Source organism: Eublepharis macularius, chromosome 1, assembly GCF_028583425.1.
Source record: "Eublepharis macularius isolate TG4126 chromosome 1, MPM_Emac_v1.0, whole genome shotgun sequence".
Lineage (NCBI taxonomy): Eukaryota > Metazoa > Chordata > Lepidosauria > Squamata > Eublepharidae > Eublepharis > Eublepharis macularius.
This window is the reverse complement of record NC_072790.1, coordinates 20038366-20064020: the sequence shown is the minus strand read 5'-3', so window position 1 is coordinate 20064020 and position 25655 is coordinate 20038366. Positions and strand designations below refer to the sequence as shown.

At 40.9% G+C, this 25655-nt stretch overlaps 2 protein-coding genes across 4 annotated transcripts in view; both read left to right on the top strand.

Annotated features, from left to right (window-relative positions):
• Window positions 1-963: 963 nt before the first annotated feature.
• Window positions 964-23703, top strand: B3GNT2 (UDP-GlcNAc:betaGal beta-1,3-N-acetylglucosaminyltransferase 2). 3 transcript variants are annotated; one of them, XM_054996240.1, is made up of 3 exons: window positions 969-1053; window positions 14820-14903; window positions 20068-23703. In XM_054996240.1, the coding sequence occupies exon 3, from the start codon at window positions 20077-20079 to the stop codon at window positions 21268-21270; it is 1194 nt and encodes a 397-aa protein (XP_054852215.1). In that variant the 5' UTR covers window positions 969-1053; window positions 14820-14903; window positions 20068-20076; the 3' UTR covers window positions 21271-23703. The 3 variants fall into 3 exon arrangements, with proteins under 3 accessions (XP_054852199.1, XP_054852215.1, XP_054852208.1); XM_054996224.1 differs by lacking the exon at window positions 14820-14903 and having other exon boundaries at window positions 964-1053; window positions 20068-23702; XM_054996233.1 differs by lacking the exons at window positions 969-1053; window positions 14820-14903 and adding an exon at window positions 19078-19158.
• Window positions 1047-25655, top strand: part of LOC129341179 (uncharacterized) — a 111386-nt gene continuing 86777 nt past the window's right edge. The window contains exon 1 of the mRNA XM_054996210.1: window positions 1047-1205. The gene's annotated coding sequence lies outside the window, so the exon portion shown is untranslated. The remainder of the gene's footprint in view (window positions 1206-25655) is intronic.

Here is a 25655-nt window from a genome sequence, read left to right as displayed (position 1 = left end):
AGATACCCGAAGTAGAAGGTAGATGCTAAGAGAGGCAAGATTGGGGTCCAGTAGCACCTTAAAGATCAACCCAATTTCCAGGGTGTAAGCTTTTGAGAGTCAGAGCTCCTTTCATCAGATATCTAAAGTAGAAAAGAGCAAGTCCAGTAACACCTACAAGACTTACAAGATTTGTGGGAAGGTATGCACTTTCGCGAGTCACAGCTCACTTCTTCAGATACAAAAGAATGGAGTTTTGACTCTCAGCCTTTGAAAAATGTTGTTGGTCTCTAAGATGCTCCTGGACCCAAATTCTGCAGTTCTGCCGGCCTGAAACTTACCTTCCTGGAGAAAATGGCTACTGTGCAGGGAGCCTTATAATCTGCTGAGCTCCCTCTCTCCCCTCCAAACCTCCAGGTGTTTCCCCACCTGGAGTTGGCACCCCTATTACCTGTGGGGGCCTTCCCTCCCTTTTTCTCCCCCACCCACTCGCCCAATGCCGGCATTTCGTAACCGGCGTTTCGTTTCCCCATTTCTAACCCGTCCCTCCTGGCCGAGGTTGGAGCCGCGTCGGCCCTTCCCCGCCCGCCCAGTCCGCCAGGGAGGGAGCACAACCGCCCGCCCCGGAGGTGGGGTTTGGGCCGCCCGAGCTTCTTTCGGCCGCGCCTTTCCTCTCACTCCTCGCTCGCGTGAGGGTAGGACCGGCCGGCGGGAGAGCAACAGGCACTCCCTCCATTTTTTACCTCAGGAGAGGCGCCCCGGCGGCTTCGCTTTCCCGCGCAAAGTGGGCCGCCCTCCCTTCAGCATGGGGGCTCCTCGCGCCCCGCCGAGAGGGGAAGGAGGCGGCCGGGCGAGGGCCGGGCGGAGGCGCCGCTAGAGCCGCCCGCGGACCGAGGCGAGGCTGCTTGGAGAGGGTGACTCACCGGGGGAAGGAAAGGGGCGAAGAGGAGCGGGAAGGAAGGAGGCTGGGAAAGCCCCGCCGTCGAGCGCGAAAGCCGGCCGGGCGGCTCCTCACACGCCGCCGGGGCCTCTTCCTCCTCGGCCGCCGGAGCGTCTCCCTTTCCCGCCGCTGAGGTAAAAGGGCTTCCCCGCGGCATGGGGGCTGGAGCCGCCGCCACCTAAGGGCGATGCTGCCCGGGCGGGATCCGGCCCCGGGGGCGACGACGACCACCAGCGGAGCAGCCGGAGCCGGCGACACCAGCAGGGCCCGGACGTCGCCTGCCAAGGTGAACCCGGGGGCGGCACTAGCAGCGAAATCCTGAGCAGAGTTACTCCAGTCGAAGCCCATTGGAGTCAGTGAGTTTAGACTGGAGTAACTCTGCGTAGGATTGCACTGTTAATTGGGAGACGAAGGTGCCCCCCCCCCCATTGTGGAATATGAAGGCTGCTGAGGGTTGAGTTGTTGCTAATATTTCTACACGGAAAAAAAACCCGAAACTGGGAGCCCTGGTGGCACCTTAAAAGGGGGTGGGGGGAGGCAGCTTTGTTCCGGCGTAAGTTTTTTTTCCAACCCCCTGGAGAAGGGAGTTCCAGTTCACTTTTTTTTCCAATTTTTTTTCCTCCCACCTGGATGAGAGCAATTGCATCTGAAGAAGGGAGCTGTAGATCACATCTTATTCCAGTTTATGCTCCTGTAGGAGAATAATTGCATCTGAAGAAGAGAGATTTGATGTGAAGGCTTGTATCTTGGATAACCTCCGACTCTTTAAGGTGCTGCTGGACTGGAAATCTTGCTCTTCTACTGAAGACCCACAGCTATTCACCTGAAGCTATCTGCTTCTGAATAAGTGGTCTCTAAGAAAGCTTCTGTTGGAACAAAATATTGAGGAGTAGAGCCCACTTCTTCAGATGCAAATGCTGTAGTCCAGGTGAAGATACTGCTGGAATAAAATGTTGAGAGTTGAGGACTGAGCACAGTTGCTCAAACCCATAGATGCTTCTACTGCAATATGAGGCTTGTTCTCCTTTTAGGTCTGCTTGTGAGAACGGGGGTTTGTCTGCCTTGAGCTTTGCACGCGCTTTGCTCTTCCTCCCTCCAGCATATGTCGGAGGTGAGGTGCTGCGTTTCCACCACTCCCTGAGTGTTGCAGGCGGTCCCAGTTGGACGTGGAAAGTTCCATCGCAGGCAATGGCTTCAGCAAATGTTGCCTCAAAGTTTGCTGGATAGGAAGCTTAGGGAGTGGGTGCTGTGCATGAAGGGCCGTCAGTGAGAGTTGGGGCGGGAGGTCATATTTGGGGAAGAGAACCTGTATTTGGTCTGGTGTATTATTCTTTTCTCCCCCACTCTGCCCCAGGCCTGTCTAGTGGCAAGTCGAACTGTAATCAGCCCTGACAGAAGAAATGACACTCCTGCAATGTTTAGTTTACCTATACATATAGGTCATAATGTTGACTATTTGAGTTTCAGAGGGCACTTGGGGAGAGGGGAGTTTGATTAGAGCACAGAGGCAAAATGCTGATGAGTGAAGGAAAGTTTAGACAGTGTTTTGCTGCTCTTACTGCAGGTACTGAAATGTTATGTGCTGTTTGATGTATTTGTGCATGTGTAAAAAGCAAGTGGCTTTGAGATTTGTTCAGTATCCTCTTGATTTGAAGAGAATGCTATGGTGACTGGCTTTGGGTCCTCCTTCAGCTGTGTCATCTCCTGATGTCATTGATGCAGTGTTGTGAAAAAAACCCTTGCAATCAAAAACAGTCTTGGATCTGAAGAGAAGTAGGCGGTAGTAGTGTACTCTTGTCTGTATTGATAGTAATATTGCAGAAGTTCTAGTCTCTACACAGGAATGGGTGAAGAATACTTGAGTTTTTCTTACCAAAATATTTTGACAAAACTCCAAATATGAATAAAAGTACCACTGTGACATTTACATCTCCAGCGAGCCCAAGAGGATATCAAAATCATTTTTTACATTCTTTGTGGCTACAATAACCATATATAATAGTATTTTATTCCAATATTTAATGAAAAGGTTTGACTATATCTGTGCTCCTCTGTTGTATTGTAGGGATATTTTATTTTATTATTGGATTTGTATTTCGGTCTCCCTCCAAGCAGGCTCAGAGTGGATCACATCAACTTAAAAACACAAAAATAAACAGTTAAACTGGTAGCATAAAAGAGCGAATGCAATTTCACAACCCACTGCTGACGTAGTATATAAGCATAGTTGTTAATATTATTCACTGAAGCCAAATTATCTGGTATTGTCATCTTTAGGTCAACTTCCCACCCAATCTTAGAATAATTCTTTTTCCTTTCTCTAAAAATGATGGAGGAAATTGAGACTAACAGCATCTATATAGGGAATTCCCCTTTGGAATTAGGTCAGAGTTGTTTTTAATATAAGGAGGAGTACCTTTTGTGAGGTTGATTAATTGTAGGAGGGATGAGGCGCTCAATTTATTTTAACTGGGGTGCTACAATACTTTTTCCTCGTTGAGATGTTTAGTTTGATTTGCTCTGCCACTTGCATGAAAAGGGATTTAAAATGTTGCTATGAGTGTTTAGTCTGGCTATGTCTGCTTCCATACAACTATGCCTACAGTTCTGAAAATCACCTCTGATCTTGTTTAAGAGCAATTTCAAATATTTCTCCATACTTAAGTGACACATGTTCCAACATATGTGAAGGGACTTTGAATTACCTGCTTTAAATGTACCCATATTTGCATATTGAATTCATTAACTGTATCTCAAATATGTTGGTGAAAGTTCCTCAAACTCCCTTAGGCTGGCCTTGAAATAATAATCTACCTTGGGGTAGGTTAATGATTAACTGTGGAATTCAGCTAGGCAATATGAAATCTTGAATAAGAATGGAGATTCAGGAACTCAGTATGTTAGAGACATCTTAATCATACTCTTGAATCTTATAGTTCTTAATTGAAGATTATAATTAAACAATGAAGATCTGTAGTTGTGTTTAATTAAATGGATTTCATACTTGTGCACTGGAGCAGTTTGGTAAACAGAATTGTGTTGCAATGTTTATTTGTGACAATAGCAGCCATATTAACTTTGGGAATAGATCCTGTCTGAGATGTGATACCAATGTTCTTTCTTTCGTTAGATGGCATACAGCTTTCATAGTAATTTTTAAAAAAACGTTCAAAGTCTTCTGGTCTTGAGTAAGTGATATCAGTATAGGTCATAGGTGGCAGCGCAGTCTGCCTTTGTGAACTGAATTAAATTTTTAAGCATTCTAGTAAGTGAATAGCAATCTTTCTGAAACTTCCTAATGTGTTTGTGCAAAAAAAGATGTTAACTTTCCTGTTTTCCTTTATTTGAACCACATGTTGTGACAGCAGAACCACAGTCAGGCTTTGTACCATGTTGCAAGGAGGGAACAAGCAAAGAGAGGCTGTGAGAGCCTGTTGAGAGGAGCAGACAGCAGAAGCCTGGGTGGGGGCGGGGATATAGCAGAAAGCAAGGAGATGAAAGTAGGGCAAAGAGCAATACGGTTCTTGGCCTAGGAATAATAATAATATTAATAATGTTAATAATAATAGAGGCTTGATTCTCTGATTTCTCTCATCATCCATTATGTATAACAACCTAATCTGTTCCAGATCCCTACAATGAGAATCACACCAGAAAGATTTATGCTGGGGCTCATACCAAGCCTCTTTCTCTCCCCAATTCCTTCCTTCCCTCTTCCTTGCTGTAATTTTCTTCACAAAAATATGGAAAATGCCTTCCTATTCATAGTCTCTGAAGAAGTGAGTTCTGACTCATGAAAGCTCATGTTAGAGTAAATGCCGTAAGTCTTTTAAGATGCCACTGGAGTTCTAATGGTTGTGGCCAAACTCATACAGTTACTGGAGAGTTTATATGAATGCTTGGTTTCTAGCATTTGATATTCAGTGCATGAGCAGGCAGCTTGATATATTTGTAAGAAACAAATGTCGTAATGGGCATTAAAGGGCAATCTCTGCTAGTTTTTAGTTTCTCCCTTTATACTTGAAAATGTCTCATTAAAATTGGAAGAACTTTCTTCCATCTAATGATTGGTGTATGTCAGTAACCGTATATCATAAATTAAATAGGAAACAAAAGTTCTTTGAATTTTTATGCTTGGTGCTAGTTAGCTGCTCTTTACCACGCTTCTGTTCAGCCTGTGTTTCTGAAATGACTGGGTTGGATCCAGTTCTCCAGATGGCTACAGATCTTTCCCACATTCCTTTCCTTCAGCACAGTTCTTTCTAACCCTGGGAAAGTTTATGTACAGGGTTATGGGGTCTTCATGAACAATTCGCTCCATTGGTGGAAGATGCAGGAAGAGTGACTTGGTCTCCTTTCCATCTTCACTGTAGCCTCCCAACCCATGTGGCTATTAGTCACCTTTGGTCCCATGATCCTGGAATAAATGTTTCCAGTATCAGAAAGGAGTACTGGGGAGAGAGGAACATGGGAAAGGTCTGCAGTCCCTGCATTTGTGAATTGCTGGGATGCTTTGTGGGTTTATTTTTAAAGTTGAGTTTAACTTTTTTAAAATTCCTACTGTGAACTTACTGGCTGGATTTATACACTATAAATCAGAGCAAAGAACTGTGAAACATAAGAGAATTGATCTTGTTAAACTGTAGTCCTAATGAATCCCGGCATTTAACTGGGCTCTCATGATTAGGTGAATTCAATTGGGCAAATTAATTTAAATCAAGGCAACTTTAAATTACAATTTTTCACCAAGGAAGGGCTGATTTAAGCCAAGTTTCCAATTTTCTAATATATATGTATTAGAGAATTTTTGGGGTGCTCTATTGTTTTCTATATATTATTGTGTTTTAAATGACGTAATCCGCCCTGAGCCCACTTGTGGGGAGGGCGGAATAGAAAGCCAATGAAATAGATAAAAATAAATAAATAAATAAATATGTGGCTCTTTGTGGTCTAAATTGATTAAAGAACTTATGATTAAACCCTTCCCCCTGTGTATTTATCACCCAGTTCCATCCTGTATTTGGGTTGTAATAACACAAAGGCCTTGCTATGTATAGCTAGTTTGCACCCTTTAGAACAAATGAAGGCTACATATGTTCCTTCCTGCCCTATTCTCAGCCTTGAGGATGTTCTTCCTTAGCAATGTAGAGATAACCACAGAGCCTTTCTGATGTAATGTAATTCTGATGTTACATGACTTGAAAGGAAACATAATCTTGACCTGTCAATCATGTTCCGAATATTGTGACATTCATTTGATTGTTTATGAATTCTTGTAATAATCCTCTGTACTGTACACAGTTGTTTACTTGTATCATGCCTGTGTGATGGTATACATGTTGGTGCAGCCTGGTTGTTGGCATGCACCCTGCTGTAATAGCGTGTACATCAGGTTCATTTGAGAACTACTCATAATAAACCTTTTCTGCTTCTAAATTCATCAAGTTTGAAGCCTTGATTTATTATTCTGACAAGAAGAGAAGGGAGACCTCAAAACTGGCAAACAGAGGTAATGCAAACTTTTCCCTAACAATGTTATCTGAATGAACATGCATAGTAATTGACTGCCCTAACAGTTAAAGCATGTGTACAACTAAATAACACCTTTATACTACCTGAAAACATAATTCAAAGCCTCTGTTCAGGTAGCTCCATGTCTCCTGCATTGCAGAATTAGGGAAGCAATTGTGAAATTAAGGAATAATGTTGGCTTCTTTGTGCATGCATAAAGACACTGAGAAAGATCATTTAGATGAAGCTTGAATGCCCAAGAACTTACAAGGGCTGTTAAGTTACTGGGCAGACACTAAAAATGTTCATATTGTTGGCACAGTAGTAAGCATAATATGTGACACATTGTGGAGATAGATGCAGAGAAGTTAGCCGTGTTAGTCTGTGGTAGCAAAATCAAAAAGAGTCCAGTAGCACCTTTAAGACTAACCAATTTTATTTATTGGATGGTCTAGCTGTTTGGCTTCTACAAACTAACAGGGCAAACTCCTTTGAAGCCAACTGATACACACACCAAAAGGAGATGTTTACATATACTAGCAAAGGAATGTTTTGATTGCTCCCTCCCCCTCCCCCCCTAATTGCCTCTTCCCTCTCTTGCTCTTCTGTGTTTGACCAGTCTCTGTATCAGGCATCTGACGAAGAGAACTTGATTCTCGAAAGCTTATGCTAAAATAAAATTGGTTAGTCTTAAAGGTGCTACTGGACTCTTTTTGATTGTGGAGATAGTGGCATTTGGGTTGGTGGCATCTTCTTTTTCACTAGAGCCAGTCACAAAATAGTAACACGGAAGTAGAACCTGTCACAAAATGACAGTTGAGAAGTGAGCCCTGCCAAATTCAGGGGTCTTTATTTTCATGTCATTGTGTATAGGATTGTAGTAGACATTATCAGACCATGAGATTGGATAGTAAATCATACATGTATTTACTTAGAAACCCTAGACGATTCAATGTAAAACTATGGATTCAATTTTAAAATAAAATTTTGAGTTTGGAATTAAATGTTTGTATTACATTCAGGAATAATTTTTAATCAGCTTATTAAAAGTATATTTAATAAAACTGTTTTTTTAAAAAAACCAAATAGAAGTCTAAAAGGGACAAAACTTTTAATGTTGCAGTTTACTTCAGCCCTGCCATTGTTCATCATAGTTATGAAATGATGTTTCTGTCCTTTTTGATAAAATGCAGTTAAGGAAGCAGAATCACCTCTTCTGAAATATGTTCAGGTAGATTTTCGAATCAGAATAAACACATACAACATTGCAGTCAAAATGTGTAAACTGGAAAAAATATTCTGCTTATTAACATCTTGAATAGCTGTCCTGAAATGGCAAAGCCAGTGTTTCTGTTTCATTGTCTGTTTATATCCTTGCTTGCATAGAGTACTGAGTTTAATAGTTTATGAGAGAAAATTAAAAGTATATTGTGTTTGTATTGTACAGGCGGATCGAATGCTAAATGCAGTCTGCCCACTTTATGGTTAGAATGATTTTCTGTTCTATTAACTGTCACTTGGTGGCAGCTTACTGAGATATAAGAAAAAATGTGTTGTTAGAAAAATAATAAGAGCCCTGCTGTTTTAGCAAGGTTAGTAAAATAATGGAATCTTTCTGTTCCCTAAAAAGGAACATTAAAGAGGAGGATAAACTGTTTTTAGACAGATTTTAATATGGTTTTAATGTATGTTCGATGTTTTTAATTTTAATTCATTCTTACCCACCTTGGGTTTTGAGGCACTTGGTAAAAAGTGATATATAAATATTTGAAATGAACTTTATAGCATTATTGGGCCTTAAATTTGTCAAAACAGAGTATATAGGGGTAAATGGCTGTCGCCCAAGTGTGTGTCCTTCATGGAAACATAAACAAAGACAGACAAACAGAGGTTAAGAGGCTGCAGGTGTAGGTATCTGTAGTCCATAGGGACTAGAGGATGCTCTTTGAAGAAGAAACTGAGGCATGAAGTACAATGACATTCAGTGAACTGCCCAGATAGTATTTATATCTTGGAAAGAACTGCTGCTCTGCATAGCGCATCAAAGCATCTCTCTCGAGGCATGTCTCTTTTAGGGGTGTGCAGGGCCAGGTCGCTTCGGGTTTCCCACTTCGGGTTTACCCGAAGCAGGGGGGAAATTCGGGAATACCATAATTCCGAAGCGGCAAGCCACTTTGGAATTATGATATTTTATTTGGTTCGGTATGCTCCGTAAATATTTGAAGCATACTGAAGCGAGTTCCCTCCTCCCCCCGGGGCAACCCCTCCACCCCCACCCCTCTGGGGCAACCCCCCACTTACCTTGCGCTGGAGGGAGAGGGGGATCAGCTGAGCAGTGGCGTTGCTTCAGAAAGCTTCAATTCGGGATTTACGAATCTTTACGGATCTGGTCCCATTCGGGAGTTTTTCCCGAATCGGATATCCGAACCGCACACCCCTAGTCTCTTTTAGTTTAAGTACTGTACTTTTCCTAGGATACTGTGTTAACAGGGAAGCACCTTGTCAAGAGATGCAATGTTCAAATTGTATGTAATGTTTGATGACACAGCATAACTAATAAGCTTTATCTGTAAAAACATGAATCTGTTTTTCACTTCTCTTGAACTGTTCTTTGGATCCCAGTTTGCTGTAGTCCCTAGTTCCTATTTATGCTATCTTTTCAGTTTTATAGCTGTTCAATGATGCTATTAATCTGTCCCTCATATTACAATACGAACTTTTGCAAGATGGGAGTCTTGCAGCTAATTTTTTGGTTTTCCATCTTAGAAACTGAATCCAGACTAAAATAGTGGAATGGAAATGTCCAGTCTCTCTCCCCCTCACACTGCAGCCCACTAATTTTCACAAAACACAGCTCCCGCATGGTGTAATCAGACTGGGATCTGAGAGAACCCAGTTCAAATCCCCACTCTGCTATGGAAGTTTGCTGGGTGACCTTGGGCCAGTTACACACTTTCAGCCTAACCTACCTCACAGGGTTGGTGTTGGGGTAAAATGTAGGAGGAGAATTATGTAAGCCACCTTGGGTCTCCATTGGAGAGAAATATGGAATATAAATAAAGTTTGAACAATAACCAGAAGAAAGACTTTGAAGAACAACATGAGGGGGTTCTGCAGTGGGAAGGGGAGTCTGTGGAAATTGCTAGTTTATTCTGGATCCAACCGTAAGCCTAGTTCCTGCGGAAGTTGTAGGTCCATGCCTTAGCTAATGTTCACATGGCTGAATTCTTTTTGATACAAAATGATTCCATCCACTTAGAAAGCTAGCATTTCAGGCTGGAACTTTCTTCCAAGCATGCTAGTTTTCGATATGGAAGGAATGTTTTGAGTTTAGCAGTATGAGTTTTATATGATCATCCACTTAGAGGTGGCCTCTATGATACAGGTTTTACTTTCTCAGCGAACTTCGTCTTATAGTTGTTTCATATTACTGCTTAACAATTTGGCAATGCATTGACACTAAACAAATGTTAAATTAGTAGCAGAACTAGTATAAGTGATAATTACTAGATAATGACTATTTCACCTCTTCAAGTCCTTGAATACAGCAGAATGGCTGAATAATGAAATATAACATGTACTTAACAAAGAGGAAAATGAAACAAAAGCCTCTTGAGAAGCAATTAGTATTTAACCAAGTAAAAGTCCCAATGTGGCTGGCAGGCTGGTGTTTTGTGTGTGTGTTTTAAGCAGAAGGGAACTTGACGAAATGGTTTCATCAGCAGTGGGTTAGTAAAAAGCCTAGACAGACACCAGTAAAATGTTACGTGGAGTGATTGAAATGCCTTTAGTCATACTAATGGGAAACTATTGGATTTTTGATCGAGGCTTGTAATGATATATGATCCACTAATCAAGGGAGCCCATCTTCAACAGTTTACAGCCCATCAAGGATTAGTTGCACCTTAGTTATGTATGACCAAGGGAGGCAGCCTGAATAATGAAGTGAAGGGATGTGTGCAGTTCAGTGTAAGATTTGTGTCACTATTTTGTGGAATGTTTAGGGATTCTTCAGGGTGCAAATGGTGCTGAAATCCTATCCATCATGAAACCACAAAGTTTGGTCTGCGCTATTTTATTTTGGTTTTCATTGACTGTCTCATATACTGATAATAGAATGGGATATAACCCAGCTGGGTTAATGCCAGTTTAGTGGGGTAAAGGTGTACACATTACAGGGAGGATGAGGGGTGTAAGCCAAAGTGTCTTTTGTGGTCTATTTGTCATTTAATATACAGTGAAAGTTAGACTTGGCTTAAGCACAGCTTTGTTCCACTGTGGGCACTTTGTACAGAAGAATATTGTACCAGTTTGAGAGTTATTGTACTGATATATGTTGTTAGTGAATCTTTTCTTTGACACACATGATACTCCATCAGTCCTGTTCAAAGGTTGCCAGGAATCAGAATGTATGCTGCATGAAGTAGAGTGGGGGTGATTCCATGGTTTGGCCCTCTGATTGGGTTGAGTTGTCTTGTATGATGTTGAAAGCAATTACAGCTGTTTCATACTAACTCCCACTTCTCAGTACAGTTGCTTATCTTGTTGGTAATACAGTGCAAAGTTTACTAGCTGGAGTAGAGATCTGTTTTGGGGTGGAAGTGGGGGTTATAATCCACTTTTGTCTTCACCTGTTTGTTCTGAGTTCTGATTATTTCAGCTTCATCAGACAGCTATGATTTTCTGTGGTTGGAGTTATGCACATTGTTCAGTTACGCTAATTTTTTAGTGTGTCTCAGATTTTGAAAGAAGCCAGTTAAATGAGTAGCTGTTAAATTTTGGCCACGTTCATTACCTGGACTATTATAAAATCACATCCAGAATGAATCCCTTTTCATGTACCTCTCTGAGGCATATCAAAATGAATTTCTTCATACTGCGGCTCATTGGAAAGGCAAAAGAATAAGATACAATTGTCTAAGATACTTTAAATTACTATCTGGATTAGGTAAAGTGCCATATGCCATAAACCTTATAAAATGTGGGGGGAAATGACTTGTTCTTTGATTTACAGCTTATATCACAAAAACAGTAATGGATAGAGGCGTTATTAGTTTGTCATTTTTCTGTGCAGTCCCACATTATTAGTTATTTGTAGGAGAATTTATACGCTTTCCAATAGTGCTGTAAAATTTGAATTTGTCCACTTGGTTCATGATTTATAGCTTAAATTAGAAAAGAAAAAAATTGGCATTGGCCATCTTGATGACGACAAAAAATTTAAGCTACTAATCAGAATGGGTTATTATCACATCAAAACATAGATATATGGCTTTCAGAAAAACATAAAGAAGTTTTGTCACCTTACCTGATACTGGCATCCGGTCTGGCATATGGACCGGATGCAATAGTTTCTAAACAGTGACCTTTACAATGGAGTATGTGACAGAATGATAACTTTTTTTTTTATTGTATATTTTTTGTGCATTTCCTTCAAAACATCCTTATTCCCGTACATGTATACCCATTGCCCTCCAACCCCTCTCCATAAGTTCATATACAGTTTCTATATCTTCGGCAGAAGTCCCTTGTAAGAATCTTCTATTTATCTTGTTTCTTCACATCCGGATAAGAGGAGTTAGTCTCTGAGTTCTCTCCTTCTTCTATTCCTCCTTGATTCTCCTTCCTCTTCCTCCTCACTTAATTCATCGCCGAAGATATTGTATCCTATAGTCGGGGAGGGTTGAGAGTTTTAGTGTATTTTGGATGACTATTTCCCATTCAAGTTATTCATCTGTATTTCCATACCCTTATCCCTCCCGCCCTCCCTTTAGCTACTCATCCTTTCTAGCCAGGGGCACAAGCTTAGGAGCTTCCACCGAACGTCCCGTTGTTGACCCTCCATGACCCATTTTAAATATAAATGCCAATTTTCCTTAATCTTTCCTATTCTTAATTCCCATGACTCATCCTGATTAATTATGGCTATAATGTCTGATTGAATGTATTCAAATAAATAATCCTGCCAGTTTAGTTCCGTCCACTTAGTTTTGTCTTTCCAACCAAATGCTATTACTGATTTACCTGCTAGCACCATTGCTTTAAATAAGTCCTGTCCTTCTTTTCTGATATCTTTATGACCTAAAGTACTACCTAACATCAATTCTAGGTCTATCTTTGGTCTTATTGCAAAGAACTTATAAAGTTGCTCTGTTACCTTCTCCCAAAAAGCTTTAACTTCTGCACACTCCCACCACATATGGGAGTACCATCCTTTCCCGTTTCTGCAGTGCCAACAGTTTGAACTTAGTCTTGAGAACATATTAGCTAATATAGCTGGGGTTCTATACCACTTCGTGTAGAATTTCAATTCCAGCTCTCTGAATTTATGCACTTTTATCTCCTGTATACCTTTTATAAGTCGTGACAGAATGATAACTTCAAGCAGCTTTGTTCTACCATTGAGGCAGGAAGAATGTGGAGTTTTCCTAGTTGACCCAAGTCCCAAGTAGCTAGACTTCAATGAGGAACTCACCTATCCAGAGTTTTTCCACCAACCTCCCAACAGAAATAAGAACCCTTTTCTGCTTACTGCTGCTAGAGGCTTGTTTAGGTATAGGTCACTTTAGTCAATATAGAAACAAAGGCATCACTTTAGAAGCTCTCTGAATACATGACAGTGGCATCTGCAGGGAGGAGCACCCATTGGGAAGCAGCTGCCATTGTATGGGAACATTAGTATGGACTTTGTGATGGTCCTTGCCTCTCATGCCAGCTGTTCTTGTAGTACTGCCCATTACCTTTTCTCAGAGTTCCAGAAGTTCAACAGTGTCAGGGACCTCTGGACTTAAGAGAACAAGAGGCCCCTTCTAAAACTGTCGGATACTAATAAAATGAGTTGATACAGATAAGCTCAATTTTTCTGTCCTGCAACGTAAAAAATAAAAGTATCAATACCTGTAGGGTTCCCGGATTCAATTAATTTTTAAAATTAGTGTAATTCATATCATTTAAAATAGTGGCTTCTGAAATATAGACAAATTATGAGACATATTTATTTTGTTTTTATTTACTTATTTCATTTCATCAATATCCCACTTTTCTTCCTAGTGGGAACCCAAAATGACTTACAGTGTTTTCTCCTCCATTGTATCCTTGCAACAACCCTGTGAGTTAGACTGGGTGTGTGAGACTGGCTCAACAGGCTTCTATGGCAGAGTTTTGATTTGAACAGGTCTCCCAGATCCTAGTCCAGCATTCCTACCACTACACCATATTTGCTTACCTTGGTCTCTAAAGCAAATCTACTTATCTTATGCAAATATATTTGATATTTGATTCTCCTTACAAGTGTTTCTACAGTAAAGCTCAGACTTACCCTGTTAATACTTACGCTTGCAACTGAACTAACTTCAGCTCCCCAAAAATCTCATTCTTGAAGCCATATTTCTTTCTTTAAGTCAAATTGGAGCCTTTACCAGACTGCATTGTCCCTGCCCAGCCCCCTTCAAATTATCTGAGGATGCCTTGTAGAATTCTTGGCATTCCCATCCAAACTTCCCACATAGAACTTCCTTTAAATACTGTGAGACCTCTACCTGTAAAAAAAAATACTAATTTTATGATTTTAGGAGATTTCTGTTAACCTCCTGTTGGCATAGCAGTCCTGATGTTACAAAATAACAACAACAACATTTGATTTATATACTGCCCTTCAGGACGACTTAACACTCACTCAAAGCAGTTTACAAAGTATGTCATTATTATCCCTACAACAACGAACACCATGTGAGGTGGGTGGGACTGAGAGAGCTCCTAGAAGCTGTGACTGACCCGAGGCCACCAAGCTGGCTTCAAGTGGAGGAGTGGGGAATCAAACCTCGTTCTCCAGATTAGAGTCCCATGCTCTTAACCACTACACCAAACAACAAAATCCCTCCTCTTTTTACCCACCGTTAACATATGAATTGTTATCCCCTTCACTTATTTTCATTTACTTATTTTATTATGTCTTTCTCTCTGAGGCTCACAATGGATTAGACAACATGATCAATGATTTTGACAATCCATAAAGCAAGACAGTAGAGTATGGAATTTCAGACTTTTCAAAAACAATCATAAATCCAGTACAGTGCTTATTCAAAACATAAGCAATTTGACCAAACATAAATGACATAGATACAATCTAGCAGAAACTTGTTTACCTCAGCAGACGTACCTGATTAGTATAGTCCATATTCCCTTATTCCAAGGCACATTTCTGTGCCATTACCTTTCAACATATTCCTACTACCGATGTAAAAAAAGCCCTTCTGAATCATTCAGTTTTGCATAGTTTGCAGAAAGCTGGGGCGGGGGGAGCTTTTCTGATCTCAGGCAATTATCATCAACCAAAAGAGCCACATTTACTTCCATCCTTGACATGAGGCCTGCTGTGATTTTTTTCAAGCTGGAAACCTCAAGCCTTGCCAGCATTCCTGAAACACGAGGCAGTTGCCACATTGGGGAACAGTGCTCAGAAGACCCACAAATGGTATGTCAAAGATACACTTGCAACTCTCAGGCCACTGAGAATATCACTGAATTAGAGTAGCTACGCCATAACCTTTTTTTGAACTGTTTAGCCTCTGACCAGCAGCTGAACACAAATATTTCTCTTCCCAAGGTGTTACTTTTGTATGAGTGATGTGTGGGATGAGAGATCATATGACCATAGAGGTCAAATGATCTGAAAAATGTTGAATCCCTGTCTTCAGTTCTTGGTTTAAAATTGATCCAGAATGAAAAGTATTTAATACTGTATAGGTCATCTGTGCCACTCTAGTTGCAAGATACATGCAGCTCAATCCTATGTTCTTTACTCAGAAGCAATCCTACTGAGTTCAATGGAGTTTCATTCCTCATTGTTCTAGATCCAGAGGAGTTAGCCGTTAATCTGTAGTAGCAAAATCAAAAAGAGTCCAGTAGCACCTTTAAGACTAACCAACTTTATTGTAGCATAAGCTTTCGAGAATCACAGTTCTCTTCGTCTGACGAAGAGAACTGTGATTCTCGAAAGCTTATGCTACAATAAAGTTGGTTAGTCTTAAAGGTGCTACTGGACTCTTTTTGATTCCTCATTGTTGCAGTCATATTCACCACCTGCTCAGGAGTAAGCCCCATTGAACTCATTGGTACTTACTAAACATTCATAGGATCAGGCTGCATAACATACTTTACCTGTATGTGTAGAATGTAGTTCAGAAATGAGATAACCTAGGGAAAGACAAAGCAAACTGTGAATTGAACTGGCCTTCCTGAAGATGATAATTCTTAAATTAATTATGGGTAACTGACAACTGATTACCTTAATTATTACATAAATTCTTAAGAGTTGCTACTTTTGGTGACAATTAACACATTTGTAAAACTTCTTAAAATTTCACAGTCTGCAATTGCTCCACAAATACCCATGTGAGTAGGCACAATAGTAGGTTGTTTCAAGTGCCTGAATAGGCAGCCTGTTGCTATCGGATACTGCAAGTGTTTTAGGATAGCTTAAAATCCTCCACCAGCTACTAAACTGATATGAATCTCATTTTCTCCTTTGGACCGTGTTCCTCTTTTCATCAACTTGGAATGGGTCCATGTTCACTGTGGATAGGGCCTCTAAACATGACTTCAGTGTTTCTAATGTTCAGTGATGTATCACTGTTTGCTTGGTATGTGGAGAAGATGTCACTGTTGTTTTATGCAGCATAGTTTTGTACGCATAGTTTTGTACGCATAGTTTTGTACCTCAAACTATAGTTTTTCTAAGAAACTAACTTTTCTAAAGACAACGGAAGTTGTTGGAACTATATTTTCCTAATCTGATTTTTATAATTCAGTTGTTAAGTTAACCTCATCCTCTTTGCATTTTAGGTAGTGATTTGATAGTGGATTGAGTTAGGTAGTAGTCATCTGAGCATTTTCCATGTTCTCTTTAGCCATCTGGAAGTACTAGTGAATTTTCTGTCTGCCTTACACACTATTATTAAATATTTGTGAATATTTAAACTATGAATATGAATCCTCTTTACCGTGAATGAAACCGTTTTGAAATAGTAAGTATTACTGTATTGTCGAAGGCTTTCACGGCCGGAGAACGATGGTTGTTGGGGGTTTTCCGGGCTGTATTGCCGTGGTCTTGGCATTGTAGTTCCTGACGTTTCGCCAGCAGCTGTGGCTGGCATCTTCAGAGGTGTACACCTCTGAAGATGCCAGCCACAGCTGCTGGCGAAACGTCAGGAACTACAATGCCAAGACCACGGCAATACAGCCCGGAAAACCCCCAACAACCACAGTAAGTATTACTCTTTGCTCACAAGCTTAGGGGGATGTGCAGGATTGCTGCCCATCCAGTATCGAATGGTAGAACTGGAATTACATCTTCAAAACCAGCAATTCAGCTTTTGTTACTGTCAAATGTTCTGTGTTGTAAAGCATAGCAAACACGTTTTAAGGCATCAATTATTTCTGGTATGAACTTCTTATGCTGACATCGCTCTGACTGTCCCAAACATGAGTAATGTAGACTTTGACTTTTGGGCTCCATGTCAGCAGCATCATTTAAATATGCTATGATGATCACTGTCACTCAAACTGTTAGCAGGGCAGATACCAGTTGAGTACATGACAAAGATAGTTTTATCAAAACTAAAGGGGGACAAATATGCATGACTTCTACTTATTCAGAATGATAAAAACAATAAAGCAACTATGGATAACACTAGTTCCTAGTTTTCTACATTCAGTCTGCTTGCATTTCTCTTGAAATTAAGCCTTACTTGTAGCGGGAAACTTTGCTTTAAGAAGCCATTCCATCATATACTTCCTCCAGTGGTATAAGTTGCCTGATGGGTCTGGGTCTTGATGTGAAGACTTGGAAATTTTTAGTAGAAAAATGGAATATTTGGGGGGCAAATGAAAAAAAAAAAGCTACCATGTAATTTTTTTAGAGTGAGTGAAATGCTTTTTAAGACCAGCCTTTAAAATTACACTATGTAATCTGCCTTGAGTCTCATTGAGAAAGGCGGACTATAAATAGCATAAAGAAAGTGTCTGGTCTTTATTGAAATGCTTTCAAGTAATTATGGAAGACAGTTACAGTAGGGAATTGTCCTGTTTATTGTGGATATTGACAGCTCTCAAAATCCTTTGCAAAGTTTCAGATTTTTCGCGTCTTGTTTAGCATATGAAATAAACTGACCTGAAGGTTGGACAGAGTGCTCCATCAGCAGAAATTGCCAGTAGATGCAGATCTTTGTCACGTCCAGCTTCTTCCAGCAATCCCCCCTGAGCCTTGGAAAGGTGATTCCTAGGATCACCCAGGAGAGCCAGTTTGGTGTAGTGGTTAAAAGCAGCAGGACTCTAATCTGGGGAACCAGGTTTGATTCCCCACGCCTCCTCTTGAAGTCAGCTGGGTGACCTTGGGTCAGTCACAGCTCTCTCAGCCCCACCCACCTCGCAGGATGATTGTTGTGGAGATAATAATAACATACTTTGTAAACTGCTCTGCGTGGGTGTTAAGTTGTCCTGAAGGGCGATATAGAAATTGAATGTTATTATTATTAATAATAAAGCATAGAATAATGGGCACATTGGTGAATAGGCTGCATTGGAGAAGGGGGCAAAGGTACTCTGTCTTCTGCAAGGTGGCCTGAGTCAATACACTTCTTGGAACCCCAAGAACCAACTTTGCTAGTTTTTGTAGGTGCTGCTTTGGAGGAAGAGGTATGTGGTAAAAATCTATCGTGCAAAGAATACAGATCACTGGATCCAGCGCTATAATTTGTCTAGAAAATGAAAGAGACAAGTGAATGAATGTGAAAAGTAGAGGAGCTTGTTTGAAACTGCACACATCATCAGTTCTCTTAGTCCATAGAGGTAAAATGAAAGTTCAGAACTGGAAAATTCTGATCTTTCAGAAACTGAAACAAAGGCCTGTTTTCCATGCTTTATGTCTGGTACAAGTACCTGCAACAACTGCTAATCATGGTGAAAAGGATTTTTTTCTTGAGCATTGGGGCCACCAGGGGTTTCTTTCCCCATAAGACATTTTTAGCTCTCTAAAGGTAGTTGTAGAAATTGGTACTTAAAAGGAGAATCATAGACATCTGGGTGTCTAAATATTCTGTTCCCGGTCTACCACCTGAGTATAGTGGTCTGCAGTGCTGCATGGCTGCAACATTCAGCACCAACCACTGGTACATGGCGGCTGCTGGCATTTATTCAGGAAAAGGCCAGAAGGGGAGCTCTGGATGATGATGTTTCTGGTGCAGTCAAAAAATGCGCTCCAGTCCATCCTGGATCAAGGGAGCTACTGTGCCTAGTAAAATGGTCTGGTGTGCTGCCATTCAGTACACATGCCAAGGTTTCCTATCCCTATGCAGAGAGGTGCAAGTTGTGTAACATCTTCTCAACTATATGTTTATTGTTTAAATGTTAACCTGGGCAACCATTAATATTATTGGATGTTTTATTAAATATTAGAAAATTTTAACTTGATCTAAAAATTCTGGAAACCCTGTTGTGGTAGCATGAAACTGCTTCTGTCCAAATTATACACTTTTTTGTACTACGAAATTTGTTTTCTGATTTCGACTTTTATTTTTTCTTATCTCTCAGAAGGCAAAAAATTAAGGTAGCTTAGGGTGCAGCAGTTTACACATCTCTCTCTCTCTCAGATACTAGGTATATTTGGTACCTGAAGAAGGGAGCTTTGACTCCCTAAAGCTTATACCCTGAAAATCTTGTTGGTCTCTAAGGTACTGGACTCAAATCCCTAGGTATATTTGCTGTTTTGCTTATAGAAAGTTAGGCATTAATACTTTTATGTTCCATAGATATACTCCCCAAATTATTTTATTTACTAAATTATAAAGACTGCATTTTATCTTGTTACAACAGTCAAACAAGTTTAGCCTTGATAGAAAAGCGTTTCTCACCTTATTTCTGTTTCTTTTTCCCCTCTGGGTGGGGGTGGGATGTTTTTTCCATAGCTGTAAAACTTTAAGGAAATGTTATTACACCATACTAGCACATCATGTTTGCAGAGCTCATATACTGTTAATTCCAAAGATATATTTTAAACATAAAATAAGTTCGCACAAGGATGCGAGTGTGGTGTGCCTTATCGGATAAAATGATAATTTTGTTGCTTTAAAGGAAATGGCGGTTCATATTCAAATATAAGCATTCTTCTTACAGTCATGAATCTGAGAGAACGTGATATTTTAGACTTTGTATTGCACTTTATGAAATCCTTTATTTAGAACAGAGGAGTCAGCCATATTAGTCTGTAGTAGCAAAATCAAAAAGAGTCCAGTAAGCACCTTTAAGACTAACCAACTGTATTGTAGCATAAGCTTTCGAGAGCCACAGCTCTCTTCGTCAGATGCATCATAAGCTTTTGAGAGCCACAGCTCTCTTCATCAGATGCATTGTCAGCTTTCGAGAGCCACAGCTGTGGTTCTCGAAAGCTGACGATGCATCTGACAAAGAGTTGTGGCTCTCAAAAGCTTATGCTACAATAAAGTTGGTTAGTCTTAAAGGTGCTACTGGACACTTTACTATTTTATTTAAAATAGTTGCTGCAGACAGCTTATGAAAGATAAGATCTTGAGTCACTAGGCCATTGCAGTTTTTCCTGATATTAATTCTTTCTTGTTTTCCAGATATGAGACATGAGTGTTGGACGCAGAAGATTAAAGTTGCTGGGAATTCTGATGATGGTAAACTTCTTTATATATGTTATCGTGGAAGTCTCAAAGAGCACTGGCCAAGAGAAGAATTCCAAAGGACATGTTGTAGTACCTCACAAGAAGTTTTGGAGGAAGTATACTCCTCACAAGGCATACTGGAATAAACAGCAGCAGAAGCTGGAACGAGTCTACAATCCCATTTTGGCATTGCTTTCCAATATGACTCCAGAAGAAAATTTATCATCTAATGGTAGCTTTTTGAATTCCTGTGACCCTGATCCCTTTGTAGCTTCAGAAGTTACTGGCTTTGCGGATTTGCCTGATAGGTTTAAAGACTTCTTATATTACCTGAGATGTAGAAACTATTCATTATTAGTGGATCAGCCCCACAAGTGCAAACGCAAACCTTTTCTGCTTCTGGCTATCAAATCGCTCATACCACATTTTGACAGGAGACAGGCAATTCGTGAGTCTTGGGGGAAAGAAATTAGATCTGGAGATGTAACTGTTGTCAGAGTCTTTTTATTGGGAGAGACCCCTCCAGAGGATAATTATCCAAATCTCTCAGATATGCTCAAATTTGAGAGTGAAACCCACCAAGACATTCTTCTGTGGAACTATAGAGATACTTTCTTCAACTTGACTCTGAAAGAAGTGCTATTTCTGAAATGGGTCAGTAACACCTGCCCGGATGCCCAGTTTATTTTTAAGGGAGATGATGATGTTTTTGTGAATACCCATCAGATCCTGGATTACTTGAAAAGTTTAACCAAGGATAAAGCCAAAGACTTATTCATAGGGGATGTGATTAAAGATGCTGGACCTCATCGTGAAAAGAAACTGAAATATTATATTCCAGAAAGTATTTATGAAGGCTCTTATCCTCCATATGCAGGAGGGGGTGGGTTTCTCTATTCTGGTGATCTGGCACTAAGGTTAACCAATGCATCTGACCAGGTCCTTCTCTATCCTATAGATGATGTGTATACTGGAATGTGCCTTCAGAAACTTGGGCTTGCTCCAGAAAAACACAAAGGCTTCAGGACATTTGACATTGAAGAAAAACACAGAAATAACATTTGTTCCTACACAAATCTCATGTTAGTTCACAGCAGGAAGCCTCAAGAAATGATTAAAATTTGGACACACTTGCAGGATCCACATTTAAGTTGTTGAGCCTCTTGTATGGGAGTGTGTTACATCCAAAAGCTCTTTCTAGATTGGATTTAAATTTCTCAGTGAAACAAGTAACACTGTCCTCAACTGGTGGCTTGTTTTGCAAATCAAAATCAGCTATAAACAATTTGTCCAGTACTTCAAAAAGTGAGAGTCCATCACATTTTGAGGATATGGCATGGAGATAGTCCTTAATCTTTCTACTGTCAAATTCCAGTACTTCACATAATAAAACACTTAACAATTAATAGCCTTTTGAAGTTGTGATTATTTGGCCCCTGTAATATTTAAAGTCTGTGTCTCCTGGTAGTAGAAGCCATACAGTTCTTTTTCTGCAGTTGAAATACCTTTGTTGTAAATTCAGGGAAGTAACTTCTACATGGATGAAGCCCTGACTTTCCTTTTCTCTCCACACCATGCTTATCCCACTGCTGAACAGTATTCAATTAAATGTGATGGGACATTTGTGAAGTCTTTGTGATAGTACGTGTAAAAGTTTGAGTGATCCATCTACTTTTTTCAGAGAAGCCACACTACTTAAAGCTTGACGTATAATTTCGGAGGACAAGTTTGTTCTTTTTTTTTTTTTAATGGAGTGGGCTAATGGACAAACACTTTCACCTGCATCAGGACTTTCACTTAGTAGGCTTGATGCTCAGTTGTTGTCTTTGCTGATAGAGTTATTTGGACAGTTTGATTTGATTCACTAAACTCATATGAAACTGCTTTATCGATTCAGAAAGGTTGCAGGCGAGACTTTAAACTGGTTGCATTGATTTTTGAGATGCCAAGTGTTTGAAGCCTGAAATTGCAAAGAGGGCAAGGGGGGGGGGGGAATCTCACTGATCCAGAACTCCTGTTTGCCATATCTTCATGCGTGTCATATCAGACAAGTACCCAGAACAGTGACTGCTTTCTTTATGTAGAAGTGCCTGTATTTATTGTTCAAACTGAAGACCAAAACACTTTCTTAAAAATATTTTGTGTAACAATTTATTTGTATAGTGTTTGTCAAGTCATATTTAAATAGAAATACTATTTTAAATGTGTTGAGATGTTAGGTATTAAATAAAAGTTAATTGTTTTTGAATCTGGAAAAAATGTAATTTAAGTAATGCTTTGTGTACGTCCCAGAGTTGTGTAGCAATTCACTCTGTAACAAACTGTGTTAGGAGCATGTTGGAGCTTACATTTACTAGAGTACTCTTATGGCCTAATCTGACCAGCTGTATGAGCAGCAAAGCTTATAAATGCGGATGTTCCTTTTGTCCGTTAGCATACTAGTGCGGTTCCTGTTACTGTATTGCTATGCGAGCAAGGTGTGATCAGACTGCAGCACTGGATGACATTTTGTGCTGGCAAGCCCCTCTGCTCCTCTTGGGTGAAGCAGTGCTGCCTTGGAACCCTTTTTACAAGGGATGGTTAATGGCCTAGTGAGGTGCCGTTCTGGTGGTAGGTTGCTAAAGAGGCACTTTTTATAGTTGCTTTGTTGCTAAAGGTGACACAGGCAGCTACACTTTTAAAAGCACACATAATGCTTTTCTCTTGCTATCCAAAGGATTAGAGCAATGGCATCCCACCACACTCATAAAAGTTTAATGGACATGGACCTACCTATATTGTTTTTCTCATTGTTGCATCCAAAATGGTGTTTGAAGGGAAACCAGTTAAAATCGTTCCATCCGGTTAAAATCATGCCATCCCACTGATACAGTTGCATGCTCACATCAGCAAGGGAAATGTACTTTTCCATATAATTTTGTACGTATGGACATCTTTTCTCTTTTGTCTTATTTTTCTGTATTAAATTTCTTTTTTTGCAGATGCTCCAGTGCTTATTTGCTTCCTAAAGCTCCATATTACCTGAGGTCTCTAAATTTTATGAAGAGATAAAAATCATTTTGTTTGAACTCTATTTTTGTAAGTAAAATAAAATTATCTTTTTGAATTCTAAGTTCAGTGTGTTGCTGCCAGATCTGGTTAGGAACTGTCAGAAATTTTTCTGTAATGTTCTAGAACTTTGATTTTTTGACATCAGTTTTATTAGAAAATTTCTGCCATTGCAAACTCAGAATATATGTCATTTCATTAGCATTATTTTATGGTGGTTAATATTGCTAGGTGTTACACAAATTAAAACGGAAGGCAATTGCAGCAGTGCAGTCTAAATAAGACAGAGATAGGAGATTATAAGGGGCAAGAAGGGAGTTTCTTCCCTACTAGGGTCGAAAAAACATTACTGTGCAATTTAAATAGCAAACAACCAAAGCAGATGGTTGTGGAATGAAGCATAATTTGAGATCTCTGTAGTTTTCAAGGTTTTTTTCGGATGGCCAATATAGCTGTTGGTTTGTCTATACGGGTGAACTTCATTCATATGGTTTTCCAAAACAATAAAATGATATCTTGAAAAATATTGGAGTGTTGGTTAATTAAGAGACTGCAATTTAATAAGACTCGAAGTCTAGTAAATGGTGCCTAGTCTTCCATATTTCTGCACATATGTAGCATTTGATTTGACATGAATCATGCTAATCAGATAGCCAGCATGGTATACAGTGGTTAGACTCTGTGACTAAGATCTGGGAGATCCAGGTTTAAATCCACAGTCTGCCATGGAGTCTCACTGGGTGACCTTGGGCCGGTCACACACTCTCAACCTAACCTACTTCACAGAGTTGTTGTGAGGATAAAATAGAGAGAACAATGCATTGGGGAGAAAGGCAGAATATAAAATAAATCTTTGCAGACAACTTTGAAAACAGGCAAACAATTATCTGTCAGTCCCTGGCAGTTAGGTCCCTCAAGCCCTCCTCAGTTAACACGCAGGTGTTCCAGCTGAAGTAGCTTTATTGAGATCCATACAGTACAGGGTGTTCCCCCAAAGGTGGCAATTGGCAGAAGTGACAATTCAAACAAAGGCATTGCTAATTATAGGGAAACTTCCCGCCCTTCGGGGTCCGTTGACATTCTGGCACGAAACCCGAAAGAGGTTGCATGGGAACAGATGAGTTTAGACTACGCGAAGTGCAAAGGAAAATATCCCAATCTTTGGGGAAAGATGCAATGTGCACTGCTAGCAGTTCTCTTTCAAGGACATTTGTGGGAAAAGTGAAAGTACATATTTTCAACAGATAACAGAGAGGCCCACTGGCCCTCCTGCAATTAATATTAGCAGTTAAGACACTCTCAGATGATCTACACAATACAGCATATAACTCTGGCAAACAGCATTGACCAGTACAAAATGCAGAATACAGTTGTGGCAGGTATGCTGGCATACATGACATCCATTCCTTTTGCATCCAAGCATCTCATTCTTTTATAGAGAAAACCACTTTGCATCTTCAAGTTTCCTCTTCACTGAAGTAAGAGAACAGTGAAGTGTCTCTCTAAATGCAATAGTAGTATAGCTTTTGTGATTTGTACTCTTATCTCATGCCTCCAGTCATTTTCCTCGACTAAATATACAGTTCACTGTCCGTCTTCTGTGCAGCCCCACATGGGGACTGCGCCTGCGCAGGCCTGCCGACCGGATTTTTCTTTCTAGCAAACGTCCACTAGGGGGCGCACGTCCGACCCAATGCGCATGCGCGGCCGTTTCCCGCCCGAGCGACATTGGGCGACGTCGCCCCCTTTCCCCTCAGTTTCTTCTTTGCCGCCGACCGGTGAAGTTCTAGCTGTCCGCTTTTCTGAGGAAACCTTTTCTGATACGTGAAGATGTCTGAGAAGTCGCTTTTTAAGCGCTGTTCCACCTGCTCCACAAAGATGACGAGGACGGACAGTCACTCCGTGTGCCTCAAGTGCCTGGACGAAGGGCACATCGTCGGGAAATGTGAGCACTGCCAACGGTTCACCCCGAAGGCGAGGGCTGAGAGGGCGAATAGGCTGAACGCCCTGCTGTGGAGAAGGGCGATGCGGGCGTCGGGGGCCCCGGGTACCCCGGGGGGGCCGCCACCGGCTGGTGGGACGGTTGACACCCCCCCTGAGACGGAATCTGTCCGAAGAGCCGCTTCCACTTCGCGTTCCCGCTCGCCGGATCGCCGACAAGCCCAACACTCGACCCTGGATCCGAAGGAGGCTGCGAGTTCCGCGTCGGGTCGCAAGCACTCCACTCCGCAGTCGGATCCGACTCGGAAGCGGCACCGTTCCAGGTCCCCATCGAGGTCGGAACCGACCGCCACATCGGCTCCGAAGGTGCCGAGGACTTCGTCAGCTCCGAACATTTCGGCTGGGTCGGTTCCCAAGCCATCGGATCCGACTCCGACTCCGACTTCATCGGCTCCGAGGCCCGCTGAATCGGTTCGCACTGGTCGTGTTCCGAAGGCAGGCCCTCGATCGGATCCGAAGGTTTCGGATCCGTTGTCTATGTCACCGGCTCCGAT

Bases quoted from the DNA above. Each gene is read 5' to 3' on its own strand.
- B3GNT2 (XM_054996240.1), top strand. From the start codon at position 20,077: ATGAGTGTTGGACGCAGAAGATTAAAGTTGCTGGGAATTCTGATGATG.